Genomic DNA, 18,582 nt, shown 5'->3' with positions numbered 1-18,582 from the left:
TGTAATGCTTTTACCTTGGGCTTCCCCTGGTTCAGCAAGAACTCAACTCTAATGGTTTCCATGCAAGTCAAATGGCTACAATTCAGAATTCTTTGAATTTCACTGGTCTCCTTATTTAGCATCTAGGGCATTGATCATCTGGCTTGGTAGGTCTTTAGTCATTTTTTTTCCACCTGTCCTCTCCCAGCTGAAGTGACTTTCATTCATATGCCATAAACCTTTTGGGTCTGTAGTCTGTCTCTTACTACACATGAGAAGCTGTAAATTAATCAGGTTTTCAATAACTGTTCTTCTCTAGAGTGTTTTCAATTTCAGCTAACCAGAGCCTCTGCAGGTTGTCTGTTATTGGAACAATAGCTCAGGGTGCTGACTTTTTTTTTTGGTGTAAATTGTTCTTGGATCATAATAGTAAAACTACAGAAATGGGCAATGACATGGATCATTTCCTGGATAGTTGTGGCTTGAAATTAGCCTTACCACTGCCCTTTACCTAGGCAAACGCCTTTCCCTTCCAAAATCCTGCATTCCAAGCTTAACCTGCAAGATACAAGTGAACAATCCCTGTTAAAATGCTGGCTTTGTAGCGCAGCACAGCAAATGGCAACCTTGAAAGTTCTCAACATAATCAGCACACTAGTTCATACCACACATCAGGCTGTCCCACTGTCACCCACTTCTTGCTCAAATACAAATTTAGTTAAATCAAGAACAGGATACAAAATGCAGTAAAATTAGGCTTGTTATTAATTTGGCAATATTAAATAACCAAAAAGCTCTTGGGTTTTACCCCCTACGCAATCATTTTAAATGTGTGCTACACGTAAGTTTGTTTGACAGCTTATACAGTGGAAAAAAATTATAGTGGATGTGAACAAAATGGGTGTGGGGAAAAATGCTTGAAAGAAAGTACGCTTACATTGCTAACAAGATGATACATTTTGTTGGGTTTTTTTAATTGGACAAAAAAATCTTATCAACATTCCTCAAGCCAATTACAATTTGACAGGCTTTATCTAACAAACCAAACATTCAGGAAAAATCTAAACAATATCTTTGCAAACTTTTAGTTCTATGTTGGTGACTAAACCAGTTACAAGGAAGGGTTATGAATTCTGCTGGAAGTCTTCCACATGCCCATTAAAGGCACATAAACCCATATGTTTTTGGAAATAGGACTTGCAGAAGGGGTGCTGTGGACTTGAAGTGTACCTTGCTAAGTAAGTAGAATGTATTTTCTGTTGCATTTCTCCATGATGTTCACTCTTATCAGGTTAAGTCATTATTTAGAGTTGGTCATTTCAGATACTCTATGATTGTGCATTGGATGCTTTGTTATACTGCTTTTCTTTCGAGCTGTTGTGATCAAATTATGTAAAAGTGGTAGATAACATGAAAGTTGTTCCTATGCCCATGAGAGATGAGCATAACCTCTCAAAAAGAAAGTTCACAAAGAATTAAACAGAAACCACACATTGAAAATATGAAATACATAGTTTGTAGCCCTTCCTAGGTTGATATATCAAGGCCAAGAAAACAAATCGTATCACAAAATACAGAAATGCAGTGTTGAAATTCAGTTTCATAGTAACACATTTGTGTTTTGCTCTAGTAGAAGAAAGTTACACAGACAAATAGCTCAATGTAATAAGAGGATTAAGAGCTCAACTCTAGGGCTGTGGTTAGAGAATGTGGCTGTAGCTCTGCTAGATTAGAAGTTTACTGTGCCTAACTACTCATTACAGCCTTGCCACCAGGAACTGAGGCTTGCTGGGATGGGTATTTAATTCCCAGCCAAGTTCTGTCAAAATGACCCACATCAGCATCAACACTTCTAATACCATAATTATTTTCATTTTAGCACATGGGTGTTCTTTAGCAAAAGAGTTTGTGGAACTTTTCTCCCAAATTTTAAATATTAAGAGCAGGTCATCTACTGGAGAAGGTCAATTTTGTTAGAGAAAGCCCAGTTTTCTGCTTTATAGCTTGGACAAATACTTCAGAGTAACAGCTAAATCAACAGATTTTTTTTAAAACCTTAGAAATTGATCACCTCCAATGCTTACATGAAAAATATTTACATCAGATTTTCTAGCTAAGTACAAGTACCTTGGTGAGGTACATTATTTGACTGAGTACAGTAACTTGTCTTAAAGACAATGTAGGGCACTTAAGTTGTATTAATAACACAAGGAATCTTGTTCATACTCAGATGTGTAGCTACTCTTGAAGTCCATAAGAAAGTAAAAAATTAAACATGCCAGTTTTACCACAACGACTTGTAAGAGAAATAGCCTAGAAACATGTTGAGCACCTGGATTTTAATGGGAACTACACAGTAGTTGGAGGTGATTAACCAGGATCACTGCAGGTTATCCTCTGATGTCCTGATTTTACGGAAGTGCAGTTGCTGCGTTTTCAGTGCTATCTTTTTGGGATGTTCAAAAGCCTGGTTTTGCTTGTAGAGCCTGAGGCTTGATCACTATTCTAGTGGCTTGAATAGTCATTAAAAATAACTTTTTTTTTTACTGGTCTTCAGTGTCCTACCTAATACGAGAATACTAAAAATATCAGAGTAACTTTATTTGCAGTACTGTAGTAAACAAGGGACAGACAAACTATAGGCCACATACTCTATTTTGCTTACACTTAATAAACAAAACACCTGACACAGGGATATTTAAAGACTGAAGGACAGTGGGAGGACTAATGACCTCATCTGCACTTTCCAAGTTCTGTGATTCACTGTTTGTTAGGCTTATTGCAAAAGAGATTTGTTGTAAGAATATATACCCACTGAAAAGACTTACTAATTATTTCTTCCTGTTCTTGTCCAGATGGAGGGTATTGCACCAATCTCTACTTGGTGTCCCACAGTGAACCGCTTATGTGAATGAACTAATTTCGAAAGATCTGTGTTTGCTTTTGTTTCTTCTGTGACTACTGCACCCTGATCTTAGCTAAGATAAATCTGAGGTTCTGTGTCTAGGCTGACTGACATGTTTATTTCCTGAGAATCAGGATGAGGCTGAGAACACCCCTACACGGGTAAATGTCACTGTACAGCCTCCAAACAAGAGACTGCTTCTGCCTGGCCTGGTGGAGATCTGTGTCCGTCTGCATCTGTGTGGCTTTGCTTTCAGTAGCATGGAGGTGAAAAGTTCAAGCTGTACTTTTTAATTTTTATTTTTTTTTTAATTATCTGCATCTAATCTTATTGGCTTGGTATCAAAAGTCTGGAAGTCCTTTTACAGACCTAGGGCCTAGATCCCACCACTGTCTTGTTGCCCTAGAAATCTCCTGCTTCCTCATAGAGAAGACAGTTTCCTTTGTATAAGCCATTTGTCTAACAATGTGCTTGGTCTAAGGCTGATCTACAGAAGCATGATCCAACAAGAAAAAGAAAAAACTCCTAAAATAACGCACAGCTTTGTCATTCTGTACATGAATCGAAAGTTTCGTAATACTAGATCATGTTTTAGCATAGCTACTAATACAGTGCATTCTGACTTACAGGCATGCCAGGGAAATTTAATTAACTGATGAACAAGCAGTTTACAGACTGATTCTCCTCATTCACTGCTATAAAACTGAATTATGAAGGCAGGAAGAGAGGGGCTGAATGTGTTAACAACACTGTTCAGAACCTGGGAACTTGGAGACTAAGTATCAGTGTCTGTTGCTTTGTGAAGTGAAGTGCTTTGTTAATCTCTTTTTTTTAAGAGGAAAAATATATGAATAACGTGAATAGGTGCATGGAAAAGCTCAACTATAATAGATCAATCTTAATATGATTTTATCAAGCAGGAAAACCAGAAAAACAAACAAGTCAAATTCCCAATTTCCTGCCAAAATTTCACTACTATTCTGGAGCAATGAAGGCAAAGATATTCTAATAATGACAGAGTTGTTGCTGCAACTCCACTTAATGCAACACAGTAGCTTTTCAAGGAAAGCAAGCTTTTCTGGAGGTGTGGGTAGGGAAGGTTAAATTCCAGTATTTTCATGACAGAGTATTTCTTTGGTTTCTGTGTCTATTAGATGTATGCATGCATTCAGAGGATTTTGCTGCTCTGTTAGGTGGGAGGGTATTCCTGGATGGAACCCAGATGTGTGGGCTCAGATTTTGCTGCATTTTTTGCAACATTTTTTACAATAGGGACAAATGAAATCAGAGTCACTTTTGAGATTAATTGTTAATCTCAGATTATAATAGTTGTTAACTGATAATTGTTACCTTGTGGTAGACTCCTCCCCAGGGCAAAGAATAAATAGATATTTTAATTTTGTGATAAGTGGGTTTTTTTTTCCTCCTCAACAATATTGGCTACTTTAAAATTGTGATAGGCCAGCTGCCAGGTTGTTAAAAGGCGTAATGTGCAGAACTATCATTAAGAAAAATGTTCATTTTGCGTGCTTACCATGGAACCAAAATAATGGAGCTGCCCTTCTGCCATTGCCAAGTGCTGTCAGCTCAGTCCACAACCATGGTAAAATTCAGAAGAAAGGAATCTTGACTGTCTGCAGAAATTAGGGTCTTAATTATGCAGTGATGAGTGACAAAATTTGCCAATATTTTTTTTTTGCTCATAATGTTTTTCTAAAGATTGCTGTGTCAGCATGGCAGATACGTATGTCCTAATGCTGAGTGAATTTTTAAAAAATGACAAAGTCACTTCAGCATATTATGTTTGGTGTTGACAGGGAACTGATGCACACTGATTAAGGAGAAAAAGCAGGGATATTTTTTTCATGTATTTCCCAGGAAAAATACAGCCACAAATTCTGAATCCTTCCAAATTTGCAATCTTTTTCAGGCAGTCTGGTAATGATGGTTTTGCCATGAGGTTTGCTTAGGTTTGTTTTTTGTGGTGTGGGTTTTTTTTTTTTTTTTCTTTTTTCTGCTAAGACTTTACTGCTTTTCATAACCCATTTGATTTCTGAAAGAATGTGTGTAGATAAAAGCATAACTACCACAATCTGGGGCAAAAAGATCCAAAATCTTTTCCTTGCCACTGCCCGAGCCCGTGCCATACCATTGTACATGACATGTACAATGCAACACGGTGTGATAGGCTCTGTCTTGCAGAACTTGCTGTTCCATGTGGCTTCCCGGCACACACGGCTGCTGCTGTGCTCTGCTGTGGGAGCAGAGTGATAAGAAAAGGCTGTTTTATCTAGTTAAGTTTGGAACGTGGTGAAGAACAGCGGTTGGTGGAACATAGACACGCTAGTACCATCAAAAGGGTTATGTTCTTTCTCCTGAGCTACTGCTGTGTTACAGACCAGACTGTTCTGTCATTGCTACTACTTTTTTTTTTCTTTTCTTTTCTTTTTTCTTTTCCCCTGGTGTTTTTTTTTTTTTGTTTTGTTTTGTTTTGTTTTTTTTGGATTTTAGTTGCCAGGTTAACAGGAGACCTCAGGAAACAGTCCCAAGGTAGTGAAGACGAGTCCTCTGGGTTTGTGGTTGGAGGAGTGCCTAATGACCACAAGCATCTGAAGAGCCCGTTTGTTAAAGATGTTGTGACATGTTATTGGCTGGCTTATCTGAGCAAGTATATTCTTGAATGCAATATATATGCAAGCATTTTAAGTGCCCCATTAATCAGATTAGTTGAATGGTAAGATCACTACATTCTTGGACTCAGGTCCTTATGGGTTGGGTGCTTTTCTTGCCTTGCGTATTTAAGCACTGTATCCCATAACGTGTTTCTTTCTTTGCTTAGTCAGAAGCTGCAGTAGCCCCCGAGAGGAGATTATGGGTTCCGAGAGGAAGCAAGAGGCGTTCATCCGTTCCAGCCGCTAACGGCGGGGCTAATCCCGCCGGCCGCACCGGCGCAGAGCCGCCGGGCCGGAGGGCACCGAGCGCGGCCGGCAGCGGTGCGTGCGCGGAGGGCGCCGGGGGCGGGCCCGGGAGCGGCGGCGGCGGGCCGGGAGCGGCGGCGCCGTGAGTGCGGGGCGAGTGCGGGTGCGGGGCAGCGGTGTGGGTGAGCGGTGTGAGTGCGGGGTGCGGGGCAGCGGTGTGGGTGAGCGGTGTGAGTGCGGGGTGCGGGGCAGCGGTGTGAGTGCGGGGTGCGGGGTAGCGGTGTGGGTGCGGGGCAGCGGTGTTGAGTGCGGGGCAGCGGTGTGAGTGCGGGGTGCGGGGCAGCGGTGTGAGTGCGGGGTGCGGGGTAGCGGTGTGGGTGCGGGGCAGCGGTGTTGAGTGCGGGGCAGCGGTGTTGAGTGCGGGGTGCGGGGCAGCGGTGTGAGTGCGGGGTGCGGGGTAGCGGTGTGGGTGCGGGGCAGCGGTGTTGAGTGCGGGGCAGCGGTGTTGAGTGCGGGGCAGCGGTGTTGAGTGCGGGGTGCGGGGCCGCGGTGTGAGTGCGGGGTGCGGGGCCGCGGTGTGAGTGCGGGGTGCGGGGCCGCGGTGTGAGTGCGGGGTGCGGGGCCACGGTGCGGGGCCGCGGTGTGAGTGCGGGGTGCGGGGCAGCGGTGCGGGGCAGCGGTGTGAGTGCGGGGTGCGGGGCAGCGGTGTGAGTGCGGGGTGCGGGGCAGCGGTGTGAGTGCGGGGTGCGGGGCCACGGTGCGGGGCCGCGGTGTGAGTGCGGGGGTGCGGGGCCACGGTGCGGGGCAGCGGTGTGAGTGCGGGGTGCGGGGCAGCGGTGTGAGTGCGGGGTGCGGGGCAGCGGTGTGAGTGCGGGGGTGCGGGGCCACGGTGCGGGGCCGCGGTGTGAGTGCGGGGTGCGGGGCCACGGTGCGGGGCAGCGGTGTGAGTGCGGGGTGCGGGGCAGCGGTGTGAGTGCGGGGGTGCGGGGCAGCGGTGTGAGTGCGGGGTGCGGGGCAGCGGTGTGAGTGCGGGGTGCGGGGCCACGGTGCGGGGCCGCGGTGTGAGTGCGGGGTGCGGGGCCACGGTGCGGGGCAGCGGTGTGAGTGCGGGGTGCGGGGCAGCGGTGTGAGTGCGGGGTGCGGGGCAGCGGTGTGAGTGCGGGGTGCGGGGCAGCGGTGTGAGTGCGGGGTGCGGGGCCACGGTGCGGGGCAGCGGTGCGGGTGCGAGGCCACGGTGCGGGGCAGCGGTGTGAGTGCGGGGTGCGGGGCAGCGGTGCGGGGCAGCGGTGCGGGTGCGAGGCCACGGTGCGGGGCAGCGGTGTGAGTGCGGGGCCGATTGTGCGTGCGGCGCGTCGGGGGTGGGCGGGCCAGCGGCGCTGTGAGTGCGGGGCCGCAGAGCGGCCGGCCGGGGGTGGGAGGGCCACGGGACCGCGTTGAGCGCCCGGGCCGGGCTGTCCCCGCCGTGGGCTGTCCCCGCCGTGGGCTGTCCCCGCCGTGGGCTGTCCCCGCCGTGGGCTGTCCCCGCCGTGGGCTGTCCCCCACGGCGGTGCTGTCTCCCTCCCCGCCGGTCCCGGGTCGCAGTCGCAGCGCGCAGGCGATGGGGATGGCCGGCTGCTGAGCACCGAGGGGCGGCCGGGCAACTCTGCCGGCTCTCGCTGTCTCTGCTGCACATCCCGAGCTGCCGAGGTTTGAAATCCTGCTTATACCTGCCCTCGTGGTCTTTGAGAGATTCCTACTTGCTAGGGAAACTTGTCCTGTGTGTAAGTCGGCACAGCAGGATCCGTGAAGGTCCGCGCTTCGTTTCTCGTTTCATTCGTGATGTGCTGGTTGAGTGCAGGGTGCAATCGCTGAGCTCAGGAAATCCGCCTTTGAGCTGCTCGAAGGACCAGCTTGGGGCTCTCGCAGCCTTTTATAACCATAGGGGTACTGTTCCCATCAGTCCTGGTTCATAGCAGGCGATGAAAGGAGAAACGAGGTTGTGGGGAAATTATTCTGCATTGGGTGGGTGTATGGCGATGTGTTACAGCCTCGTTTAAGCATAGAGCCCCTCTGCCCTATGGGGTGGAGTTGAAACGTCTCGATTTTCTTGCGTCTTTGCTTTTAGTAACAATTTTGTTGTTATGAATTGTATAATGTAAGAAATGAGAAAGTTAAAATATAAGCAAGGCCTAAGAACCCAAAAAGGTGGGAAAATCTTAACATAAGCTTAAATCTGCAGGACTTAGAACTCTTGATCTGCTGGGTGGGAACAGGAGGATCATTTGCTGCCTAGCACCTGCTGTGCTTTCAGTAAATGCTGACTTGTGTTATCAGTGGGTCTGTTGCTATTCCCTTTCCTCCGCCACCTCTGCAGTCTGGCACAGGGTGCACCTTTCCTGCTCTGCATCACCAGCAGACCAAGCAGTGAGTTCATCCTATATTCTTTTCAGATAGGTACTTTTTGCAGTTCTGTGCTCCATGAAATGTCTCACATCTCCATGGCATGCATTCACTGACTGATCAGACATCTGAATTTTTCCATACACAATGCCTAGCTGCCTGTTCCCTCTCAATATACCAAGAGAGCTGGAAGATTTCCAAAGTGGTGTGCCAGAGCTCTTTGCTCTCCCTTGCTCAAAAGAAAAGGCTTGTTGAGATGTTCGGTTTCTTTAAAACAGTCTGAGAATGGGGGTAACAACTAACTTCCTTTCAAAGGAAGGAGTATGATTTGTTTGCTTGACACAGCAACTTTTTCCACAGCTACACAGCCAAGATCACAGAATTAGGTAGTGACCCATGCACAGATTGGGAAGAAACCTAAAAAGATTATTGTTATTCTTGACACAATGTGTGGTTTGATAGGTCTCTACAATGGTGAAAAGAAAGGAAAATAATCCCTTGTGTTGTGAAAATTACATTTATGCCATAAGAAATGCGAGGAGGCTTCTCTGTGCATTGATTTTGGTGTTTACAGGTCAATTTCAGTTGGAAGAGTCCTCCTGGGTTTCTCCAGTCAGATCCCTGCTTTAAGCAGGGCTAAGTTTGAAGGTCTGTCAGGATGCTGTATTTTGTAATCCTTAATGGTATTTAAACACTCATGAAATCTTGATGAGCATGATACCAGATTATTGTGAACTGTTAATTTTCTTTATAGGAGTTAGCTTACAAAGGTATTTGTAATCATGACTTTTTTTGGGGGGGGGGCGGGGGGAGAATGTCTCATTAAAAAATCAGCTCAACTTGTTTGGGATACGCAAGTTCTGACAAAGCTCTGAAACATTTTTAGGCTTGATATGGAATGTCTTGGGGAAGCTGGAGTGGAAGGAAGAACAAACAATGGTCAAAGCCGCATTAGGCTAGAGCGTATTTGCCAGTGCAAGACATTTTTCTTTTTAGGAAAAGTATGCAAGGAAATCTTTTTGCTACTCTGAGTCTTACTGGCATCTTGAAAAGCGGCTTTCTTCTATTTTTTTGGTTTCTGTTTTGGACACAGCTGCAATGGGTCCTGTTTACACTGTTAAAATAAATGTTTAAAGACAGCTCTCCTCTCAATGACAATTCTTTCTTTGGTTGTGGGTGGGAGGGAAATGAGACATCTAGAAAACAGCGTCTTAACTGCTCTTGACAAAAGTGAAGACCATCCACTGGTCCTTAAAACAGGATTTAGATTAAGCTTGTTTAAATTCTAGTTAACTGAGTACGGACAGGCCATAAAATAACTCACTGTTATTATGTAGATCTCTTGTGGTCACCACAAAAACATACACCAGAAAAGATATTTTAATTTTTTCTTTGGCCTGTTCGAAGAGGAGTGTTCATTCTTTTCGGGAAATTTTAACAGAATTGAGAGACTGAAGATCTGACAGTCCCAGAGAAAAGGATGCTTTTTAGCAAAGGGAAGTTGCCACTAAGGCAGGTAACTGACCACAGAAACACTGGGTTAGTTCTCTAGTACAGCCTCTATACTAATTTTTTTTTTTACCCTAATATTGTGCAATGTGATGATTTTTTAATTTTTTCCAGGGTTTTTTGCATTGTTTTGGCATACGGTGTGCATGTGTGAAGGGGTTAGATGTAGAATAGGCTGAAACACAGGGAAAACGTTACTTGTAGAAATGCCCAGTTCTACAGAAGAGCACGGCTTAGCACGCAGATCTAAAAGTTTTGTGCTGTGTTCCCAGCTTCAGAAAAGCTTTCCGTAACTCCCGTTCCCTGCACCTGCCCACCCCATAAAAAGGCTAACCGTGTGTTCGGTTTAAAAAAAAAGACAAAGCCCCAAGGCTGGAGGCTGCCGATCCCTTTAAACGCGTCTTTCCCCGGACTGGGCGGTGTTACCGCGGCTGTGGGGAGGCAGGGTTGGCGGAGCGGGGCCGGCTGCCCCCCGGCTGCCTCCCCGGCTGCCTCCCCGGCTGCCCCCCCGGCTGCCCCCCGGCTCCCCCCCGGCTCCCCCCCGGCTCCTCCCCGGCTGCCCCCCGGCTCCTCCCCGGCTCCTCCCCGGCTGCCTCCCCGGCTGCCTCCCCGGCTGCCTCCCCGGCTGCCTCCCCGGCTGCCTCCCCGGCTGCCTCCCCGGCTGCCTCCCCGGCTGCCTCCCCGGCTGCCCCCCGGCTGCCCCCCGGCTGCCCCCCGGCTGCCCCCCGGCTCCTCCCCGGCTCCTCCCCGGCCCGGCCCCGCTGCGCTCCCGTGCTGCCGGCGGGACGCGGCTGGGGCCGGCGCTCCGCAGCCCGCATGGGTTCCGGTGAGTGCTGCACCTGGAAAAGGCTTGCGGGATGTTCTCCCGTCCCTTCGCGTGGGTTATGCCTCGTGGGATGCTTTCCTGTGTCTCCTTACTGCTGCTCGGTGCTTGAAAACTCGGTGACAAGGCGGTTGTGTTGGTGGTGTAAGGTGGTGGGGGGAAGGGTTGTGAAGTCCTTTCGAGCTCCAGATTTCTTTAATAAACAGCAGCTAACCAGAAATGAAGCTGCTGGTTGCAAATGCTCAGCTGTTTTCCAGTCGGTCTCGCCACTTGGGGTTCAATGACAGGGCTCAGCCTGCCTCGTTAGCAAATGTTTTAATAATCCTGCCTGCTGCTTCCCATGCATATTTCTCAAAGTGGCTCATTATGGTGTTTGCTTAGCAGGGGAGGAATTTAAGTGCCAGTCTGCAGAGCTGCATTTTCCATTTTCCTATTTATATAAATAGTAAAAAATTTCCATATTTGAATAAGGTTGGGGTTTTTTGTCACTGTGTGGAGACCAAAGACTCTAACTAAACTGATGAGATGTGTTAACTACACTTACTGAGCTCCTGGATAAATAACTACAGATTGGAAGGTGACTTTTAGACTTTCATGCTAATAAAAATGAAAAGCTATGTGAGAACTGCTCATTAATCACTTGCCACAAATTTTGTAACATTATTTGTACATGGATGATGTGCGCGAGGGATTAAGACTTGGGTCTCCCTCCACTGCCCGTCACTATAAGTTAAAAAAAGCCCCGAACCACTTCTTTACTTGATGGGACTGAAATCCAAATAGTTGGGCAATCAAACTCTGGGAGGGAACAGGGCTTTAGCCTTTTGGGTATGCCATAGAGATTTTAAGTCTTAACACAAGGCTATTGCTGCATCACGTACGTTTGGAGTTACATTTGCATCATTCCAAAGGCTGGGATCGGGATGGACTCTGATAGGTGTCAGAGGCAGATACAAAAAAATGTCATTGCAACGTGACTTCATGTTTGAAAGAAGTATGTTAAGAAAGCAGATACGGTCAAGGAAGTTTTGCCTTGGTTAAGAATAAGTGGTGAAATAGAGTAGGATCTGTTCTCTTATCTGCATGATGTTTGTGTAAACTGGCCTTGTTTCTTGCTCAGGATCATGGATTACTCACGTCTTTAGATACCATGATACTGCCTCCCTTGAAACCAAGTATGCTGTTAAAAGAACAATGTGATCTTTGTTTTGTTTTGTTTCCCAATGTTGCATTTGTTTATCAGTAGTATTCTGGAGCTGGGTTTAAGGATAGAAAGAGGTTTTCTCACAGAAAATTGTGGGCACAAAAGTGAGGAGCTACTCCTAATTGTTTCTGAATTCTGGCAACAGCTAGCTGTGGGGATAAAGATGATGTGTACGTCTGGGTTATTGCCAGTCATAGTTCAAAAGAGTAATATTTTCTTGCATTTATTGAGATGGGAACCTCACCCATACAAAAGGATATCCAGACAGCAATCTTTACCAAAATATTCTATCAGGAAATAGGGGTTTGTGGGGAAAAAAAAAGATTCTCTGTAATATGTAATGCTACAGTTGTGAGTCAGATATACAGCCCTTGTGATGTAAGTGTACAGTGACTTCTTATACTGCCAAAACTCCAGTGACTCTTGTGCCAGTTATTACTCAGAGCTGGATCTTGAACTTTGTCCGTGAGGCAGGGCCTTTGTGATTTCCAGCATCCTCATGAACTGATACTGCCAAACTGAAAGCCCTTTCCAGGCTTGTGAAACACTTGCAAGGGTCAGGATTGGGCTCTGGGGGGATTGTGGATGGAAGGTGATTAAACAAAATTGCCTCCTAACTCGAGCCACCAGTAACCACAGGCAGGGTTTGTACTTTAACACTGGAATATTTGTATGAAATGGTTCCCATTGCAATGCTATCAGTTCCAGCTGGTGGGTGTGAGTTTAGGCTGTTTGTTCCTGCTGTCCTTTCTGCCTCAGCAAGAGTGGCAGTGAGTTAGCAGAGAGGAAGAGGGTGCTGTCCCGGGCATATTTGTAATGTTGGATCACTGGGTAATAAAATGGTTGCAAGTCTACATTTTTCTGTCTCCAGGCATGAGCTCTAAGTTTGGCTTTGTGCCTGCTTTGGTTCTCAGTGGGGAACTGTAAGGAATGTAAAAGGTCACCAGTTACGATGAACCAGATATAGAAGGTTAAGATTTTTTTTCCCCCAAGTTTTGTATAGTATATTTCTAAAGTTCGCTGTTTAATATAGATTAGTGTGTGTAAAATATTTAATCTACAAATGCTTCTCTTTTTTTGAAAGAAACTGCTGTCTTACTGTAATAATTTAAGTTACTGGCTAATGTACAGGTCATATTGTTATAGGCTCCTTATTACACACATACACTTTGATCATCTTTCTCTGCATTGTATCTGAGCATTAATTATTAATGTTTTTGTCTGGTGGCAGGGATGGATAAGAACATCTTGTTAATATCTAGTTTTGATGTGGGTCAGGCACAGAACTGGAATGTTATCTCTATCTTTTAAACCCCATTTCAGTACATTAATAAATATACAGATCATCTCCATTAAACCAAAAATACCTGCATGAGCTTTTAGTTGTTTTAATCCAATTCCTCCTCCTCTGGCATCATTGATCTCCAGTGTCAGAGATGTTTTTTCTTTCTCTTTCCAGAAATGTCCTTCCTGCTTGACTTGGGGTCCTTCACCATGAGCATGTGGTCTGTTGGCCTTGGAGCCATTGGTGCAGCTGTGACAGGGATCGTCCTTGCTAACACTGACTTATTTTTGTCCAAGCCAGAAAAGGCTACATTGGAGTTTTTAGAGGAGATAGAGCTGAAAACTTTGGGACAAGGTAAGATTCTGGCTATTTCAAACAACATTCTTCAAGAATTGTACTTTTATAAGAACCTTTCTAAGGCCAGGGTTGGAAGAAGTTTTCTTAGTCTTTCCTAGTTATGACATGTAATTGAGTGTCCTTGATATCCAATACTTGTGGTGAAGGAGAAGCAACCAAAACTGTTATTTCTGGATGAAACAAGACACACTTCTAAAAATCAATAATGCAGTAATCTCCTCTTATACATACAGGTTTGGTATTTTTTCCTGTTAGAAGTGTATTTGAATGTGGAATTCTCTGCAGTGCTTTGTGTTGGTCCATAAAGTATTAATTGTTATAAAGAAGAATGGCTGATGTTATTGTTGGTGTTGTTTCTCCTGTACTAACAGAACAAAGGACGTTCAAAGCAGGTGAACTATGGAAGGAGAATGGTGCAGTGATCATGGCTGTACGAAGACCTGGATGATTTTTGTGCAGAGAGGTACTTGCTGGGCTTGGGGATTAATTAAGAAGAGTTGAGGTCTGCTTGCATAGATAGTCTGTAAATAAAGGGAGGGGATGAATAGGACAGTCATCAAATACATCTAAAATACCTGAAAGGTTTTGTTTCACGGTTCAGGCTGGTCACCAGCTGCCAGCATACTTAGTTTCCTTTCCAGCTGCTTTGTATGGTCCAGGTCCTGAGCTTTGTCCTTCTGAAGGTGATGGTTACATGATTTTTACATCTGCCAGGGACCTAGCCCATGGTAATTAGAAAGGGAGATTTGCACAAGATTCAGTCGGTAATGAGTCTTATGAGCTATTTAAACTATGAGCTATTTATAGTCCAAAATAAGTCTCTGTGAGCCAGGTAGTCTCTGGTCAAATACAGCCCAAGTCTGGATTGGCAGAAAGCCATCAGACAAAGCTCCTCTGCAAAAAAAGAGGCATGCATAGAGGGAGTACCTCTGTTCTGGGTGCTAAATGTGAGGCAGGAAGCTACAGACTCTGAGGATAAGGAGTTTCTGTTCCATAACAAGCTCAGTTGGAAAACAAATTTTGATCCTTAAGCTGACATCAGGCTCCTTGGGTGGAGCTCTTGAAAGACAATTTGAATGTACCGAGTGCCTGGGAACAGCCATAGCTTGTGCCTTGGACATTATGTTTCTCATAGCTATGGGGAAAAATAGTTATTATGTTGTTACTCACTACATGGAGTAATTAATACTGTAACCTCTTCATTAAGGCATCTGCTCCCATCAGTAGTAACTGCTTAAATATGTGTAGAATTCATGGAAGGTTAAAGTGCTTTGCTCTCTGAACAGGTGTAGCATAGGTGGGAGGAGAATGCACTTACATGCCTGCCTCTGTAACTTTCACACAGTCAGGAATCCAAGAGTGACTTTTTACTAGTAGTAGTATTACAGAAAGGTTCAAATTTTCCTGTCTGTTCATCCCTATCTGTTTGCTCCTTGGTACTCAGTGAATTCTAAATGTCCTGCCAGCCTTTCAGTTAAGGCATTTCAGTTAGGTGACTGAGAGTGATCATGTAAAATATGTCCGTGTTTTTAAAGTGTGAAGTTGAGTTTTTTTTGTGGGAATTCTGTCCAGTAAAAATGACCTTTCTCCATGGGAGATAGGAAAGATATTTTCAGTGCACACTCTGATCTGTTCAAAACCTCAGGGATCTTTGTACAAACTGTGGGGACTGTGATTCCTTTAGGAGAACAAAAAACCCAGCAGTTGGGTGGTGATACCTTACACTCTTACACACCAGAAAAAGCTGTTTTCCTTCTGGGATACGGAAAGTCTATGAAGAAATTCCCTGTTTCGTTTTTTTTTTAGTGGGGGATTTAGGAAGGAGAGTGTATCTTCATTACTTACTTTAAACTTATATAGCCTGCTCCTGTGCAGAGCCCTTAAAATACTTTACAGAAGGACTGGTAATGATGGATGTCAATTTGGATAAAAGGATTGAAAATTCTGAAAAAGTTAAGTGATGTGCAGGCATTATATTTTTACCATTCTCAAATACTTCAAAAGATAATTGAAGCCCTATTATAGGCAAGATACATCAACAGCTTTAGGTTAAAAGTATGTTTTACCCAGTAAATGCTCAGAAGAATCTGCTTCCTCCATGTTTAACAAAGAAAATCGTAGTAAATCTGATGAAGAGCTGCCTAAGAATACAACTAGCTTAAATGTCACAGGTCTGTTTCTGGTTTGTGCCTCAAGCTAGAATTTGTGTGTTTCTGATGGTCTTGAAATTCAAGGTGAAGCTTTCCAGCCTCCCTTTATTGACTGAAATGTTTGGGTTTTTTCCCTTTGCTTAGGAGGCTTCTGAGCTCTCCTCTCTGAAACCCCAGCTGTCCAAGCTGGGTGTCCCTCTCTATGCTGTTGTGAAAGAGAAGATAGGGACTGAAGTGGAGGATTTTCAGCATTATTTCAAAGGAGAAATCTTTCTGGATGAAAAGGTATAGTGAAGTTGGTGTTCTCCTTTTATTTAGAAACAAATCTATGAATGCCCTCTTCGAGGAGCTTGTATAAATAAGTAGAATGTAGTCTGAATGAAAAAAGGATTTCGTAGCACTGTAGTTTAAGAAGTTAATTGGCTTTGTTTTTCTATATTTATACATCCTGCTGAGCTTACAAACTGCAGTGTAGCTATACACTGATAATATGCTGTTGCAAGATTATTCCTCCCCTTTAACAGGTATGGCCTGTTAATATTTATTCCATTCTTTCACTGGCTGTGTGACTTGCTGATGTTTATGATGTGTAAATCAGGGTTTGAAGGTGACATATATAATTAATTTCTGATGTGCAGGCCAGATTGCAGTGATATGGCTTGTCCTGGTACACTGGCACGTGCTGGATTGCCAATCTCATGTCCTACAGAACCACCGCCCTGCTTTCTCCCTAAGCCAGGAGACACGTTGAAAAATCATTTGGGTTCTGAAGAAAAAAGAATATGCAATACTCAAAATCTACTATACAATCCTTTTACTTTCTCTTTCCCCTCTGCCTGTGTGAAAGAATTGGGCTGAATTTTAAAAAAACCCCAACAACCAACCGACCAAAAATACGTTAATCACAAAGCACCGCTGTTGCCAGCAATAGGGATGTAGGTGTACATGGGGCTTAAATACTTGTGAATGAGCTTAAAATGCGTGGAAAATCCTTTCCCTTTGTTTGCTGACGTATTTTCTGTTCCCCTGCAGAAAGGCTTTTATGGTCCACGCAGACGAAAAATGATGTTGTCAGGCTTTTTCCGTTTGGGAGTCTGGCAAAATTTCTTCCGTGCTTGGAGAGGTGGATATAGTGGAAATCTGGAAGGAGAAGGATTCACGCTGGGAGGTGTATATGTGATTGGGGCAGGAAAACAGGTACTGCAGGCCGTCTAGGAGGCTTTTACCTCTCGTATAAGATCAGAAGTTTGTTTCCTGGAATTGTTCAGTTGGGCAGTGGATCTCTTGTAGGGAGATGTGTCTGAATTTCTCTCTTGTGTCTTTGACTAGGGTGTTTTACTGGAGCATCGTGAGAAAGAATTCGGAGACAAAGTCAGCCTTCCATCTGTTCTTGAAGCTGCTGAGAAGATAAAACCACAAGCTTCATAAGTGGAAAAACAGTTGCACATGTTTCTGATTAGAGCTTGAAATGTAGAATGTATCCATGTCTTGAATGTGTGGTGTAATTGCTTGACTATTTAGGGATCAGTGCACAGGAAAGGTTCTCTAGTCAAACATAGAAATTGATGAAAACCCTCTTGGACAGTTTTTGGTTCCTTTGCTCCGGGTGGTCAGGGTTTCGACTTGTCCTTTGTATCTGACTGCATTAATGAAGGGCTGGGTCTAAAGTCTGACCTAGCCTCGATGTTTTCAGTCAGAGACAGTCGGTTGAAAATCTGTCTACCTAGGAAAACAAAACTCTGCTAAGGCTGTAGAAATGGAGCACCAGCTGAGGGAAAAAGATAATAAAACTTTATGTAAATGAAATGCCTTTGGTTTTTGCTTTTTCATTAACATGTAAATACATCCGTGTTTCTAGAAGACTACGCCTTGTCAGTCTAACTCTGAGATTTTTGCATTCAAGACATGCCACTTTGTCTGCACAGTGAATTTCTTGTTAGTTCACTACTGGCTCTAGATCTTCTAAGTCCATGTGGTTCCCTGCAAGGAAGATGATTATGGCTCAAGGGCTCTCTTTTGTATTTAAGAGTCTTAAAAAAAAATTAAATATATTCTTATGGAGGAAATTCTTATTAAAAATTATTTTAACAAAAAGTATTTATATGCTATTTAGAGTCTGTTCTTCACAGTTCCCAAAGACACTACTAGCAGTGAGGATTTTGAGTGATTCATATGTTTCATTTGGAAACGAAATAGAAATTGGGCTCATGCATGCTACTATCAGCTGAAAATTTTGTTTCACTATTTTGAGGGATAGAGGAAGGAACAGGTTTTGGGGAGTACAGCAGCAAATTGACTCTGTGGACTTCCTCCATAAAGGTTCTCCTCGGAGCCAGGGACAGCTGCAGAGAACCATGAAATAAAGAATTGTGCCTGAGGGATTCTTTTCCTGGGTTTTACCGCTGAAAGGCAGTATTGGCATCGTGGGCTGACACAAAGCCCCTAAAAAGTTCAAGGCATTGTGTAAGTGCCCACTTGTCTGCAGTTGGCATATGGATACTTGGGAGTGCAAGTGGTAGGAAACACAAGAGGTGCTAAAAGCAATGGGTGTGAGCTATGATTTCCTAAGGTTGCAAGATGCTATGAATAACAAAGATCTTACAGCAGGAGCATTCTGGATCGTGGCTTCTGTAGAGTTCTGAGTTTTCTTTCTCATGGGAAATAGAAATCTTTGCCATTTGCAGAGAACAGATCTTGCACAAAGACCAGCAAAGGCGGTACTGATCTTAGACCTGCATTTCAGGCCTTGTCCCAAGGGCTGTTTGTGCATTTCACATAAACGCGAAACGTGAAAGGCATAAACAGTCCTTGGAGAACGGGATGGAAGCCAGATAAATTCCCAGAAATTGAAGACAAAGTGAAGTGCGTGTAGAATGTGCTGGACCTGGAAAGTATCTCCTTACAATTTTGTGTACGGGCAACTGATGTTCCACCCACTGTCAGAGCTGGCTGCACAGAACTGCAGGGAGCCTTAGACGATGGCGAGGATGCCATGGGGCTGCAGCCCTGCTCTCAGCCTACCCAAAGGGCGAGGAAACTGGAGCAGGAAGCTGTGTTGTCCAGCATTTGGAAT

The 18,582-nt window shown here is 44.7% G+C and overlaps 2 protein-coding genes across 9 annotated transcripts; one reads left to right on the top strand and one right to left on the bottom strand.

Moving 5' to 3' along the window:
• The first annotated feature begins 5,592 nt into the window (after window positions 1–5,592).
• PRXL2A (peroxiredoxin like 2A) lies at window positions 5,593–17,315 on the top strand. Of its 8 annotated transcripts, none has more exons than XM_040071735.1 (6): window positions 5,593–5,618; window positions 13,177–13,356; window positions 13,731–13,822; window positions 15,654–15,794; window positions 16,542–16,706; window positions 16,839–17,315. In XM_040071735.1, exons 2-6 carry the CDS (start codon window positions 13,179–13,181, stop codon window positions 16,935–16,937), a joined length of 675 nt encoding a protein of 224 aa, XP_039927669.1. In that variant the 5' UTR covers window positions 5,593–5,618; window positions 13,177–13,178; the 3' UTR covers window positions 16,938–17,315. The 8 variants fall into 8 exon arrangements, with proteins under 8 accessions (XP_039927669.1, XP_039927665.1, XP_058277594.1 ...); XM_040071731.1 differs by lacking the exon at window positions 5,593–5,618 and adding an exon at window positions 5,899–5,944; XM_058421611.1 differs by lacking the exon at window positions 5,593–5,618 and adding an exon at window positions 6,011–6,023.
• LOC120755796 (uncharacterized) lies at window positions 5,720–7,474 on the bottom strand. Its single transcript, XM_040071264.1, has one exon. It carries the CDS (start codon window positions 7,472–7,474, stop codon window positions 5,720–5,722), a length of 1,755 nt encoding a protein of 584 aa, XP_039927198.1.
• Window positions 17,316–18,582: the final 1,267 nt, after the last annotated feature.

This window comes from Hirundo rustica, chromosome 8 (genome assembly GCF_015227805.2).
Source record: "Hirundo rustica isolate bHirRus1 chromosome 8, bHirRus1.pri.v3, whole genome shotgun sequence".
Lineage (NCBI taxonomy): Eukaryota > Metazoa > Chordata > Aves > Passeriformes > Hirundinidae > Hirundo > Hirundo rustica.
The sequence above is the reverse complement of the archived record's forward strand: the minus strand, read 5'-3'. Positions and strand labels throughout refer to the sequence as shown.

Coding starts and splice junctions, on each gene's coding strand:
- LOC120755796 (XM_040071264.1), bottom strand. CDS start 7,474: ATGTGCAGCAGAGACAGCGAGAGCCGGCAGAGTTGCCCGGCCGCCCCT.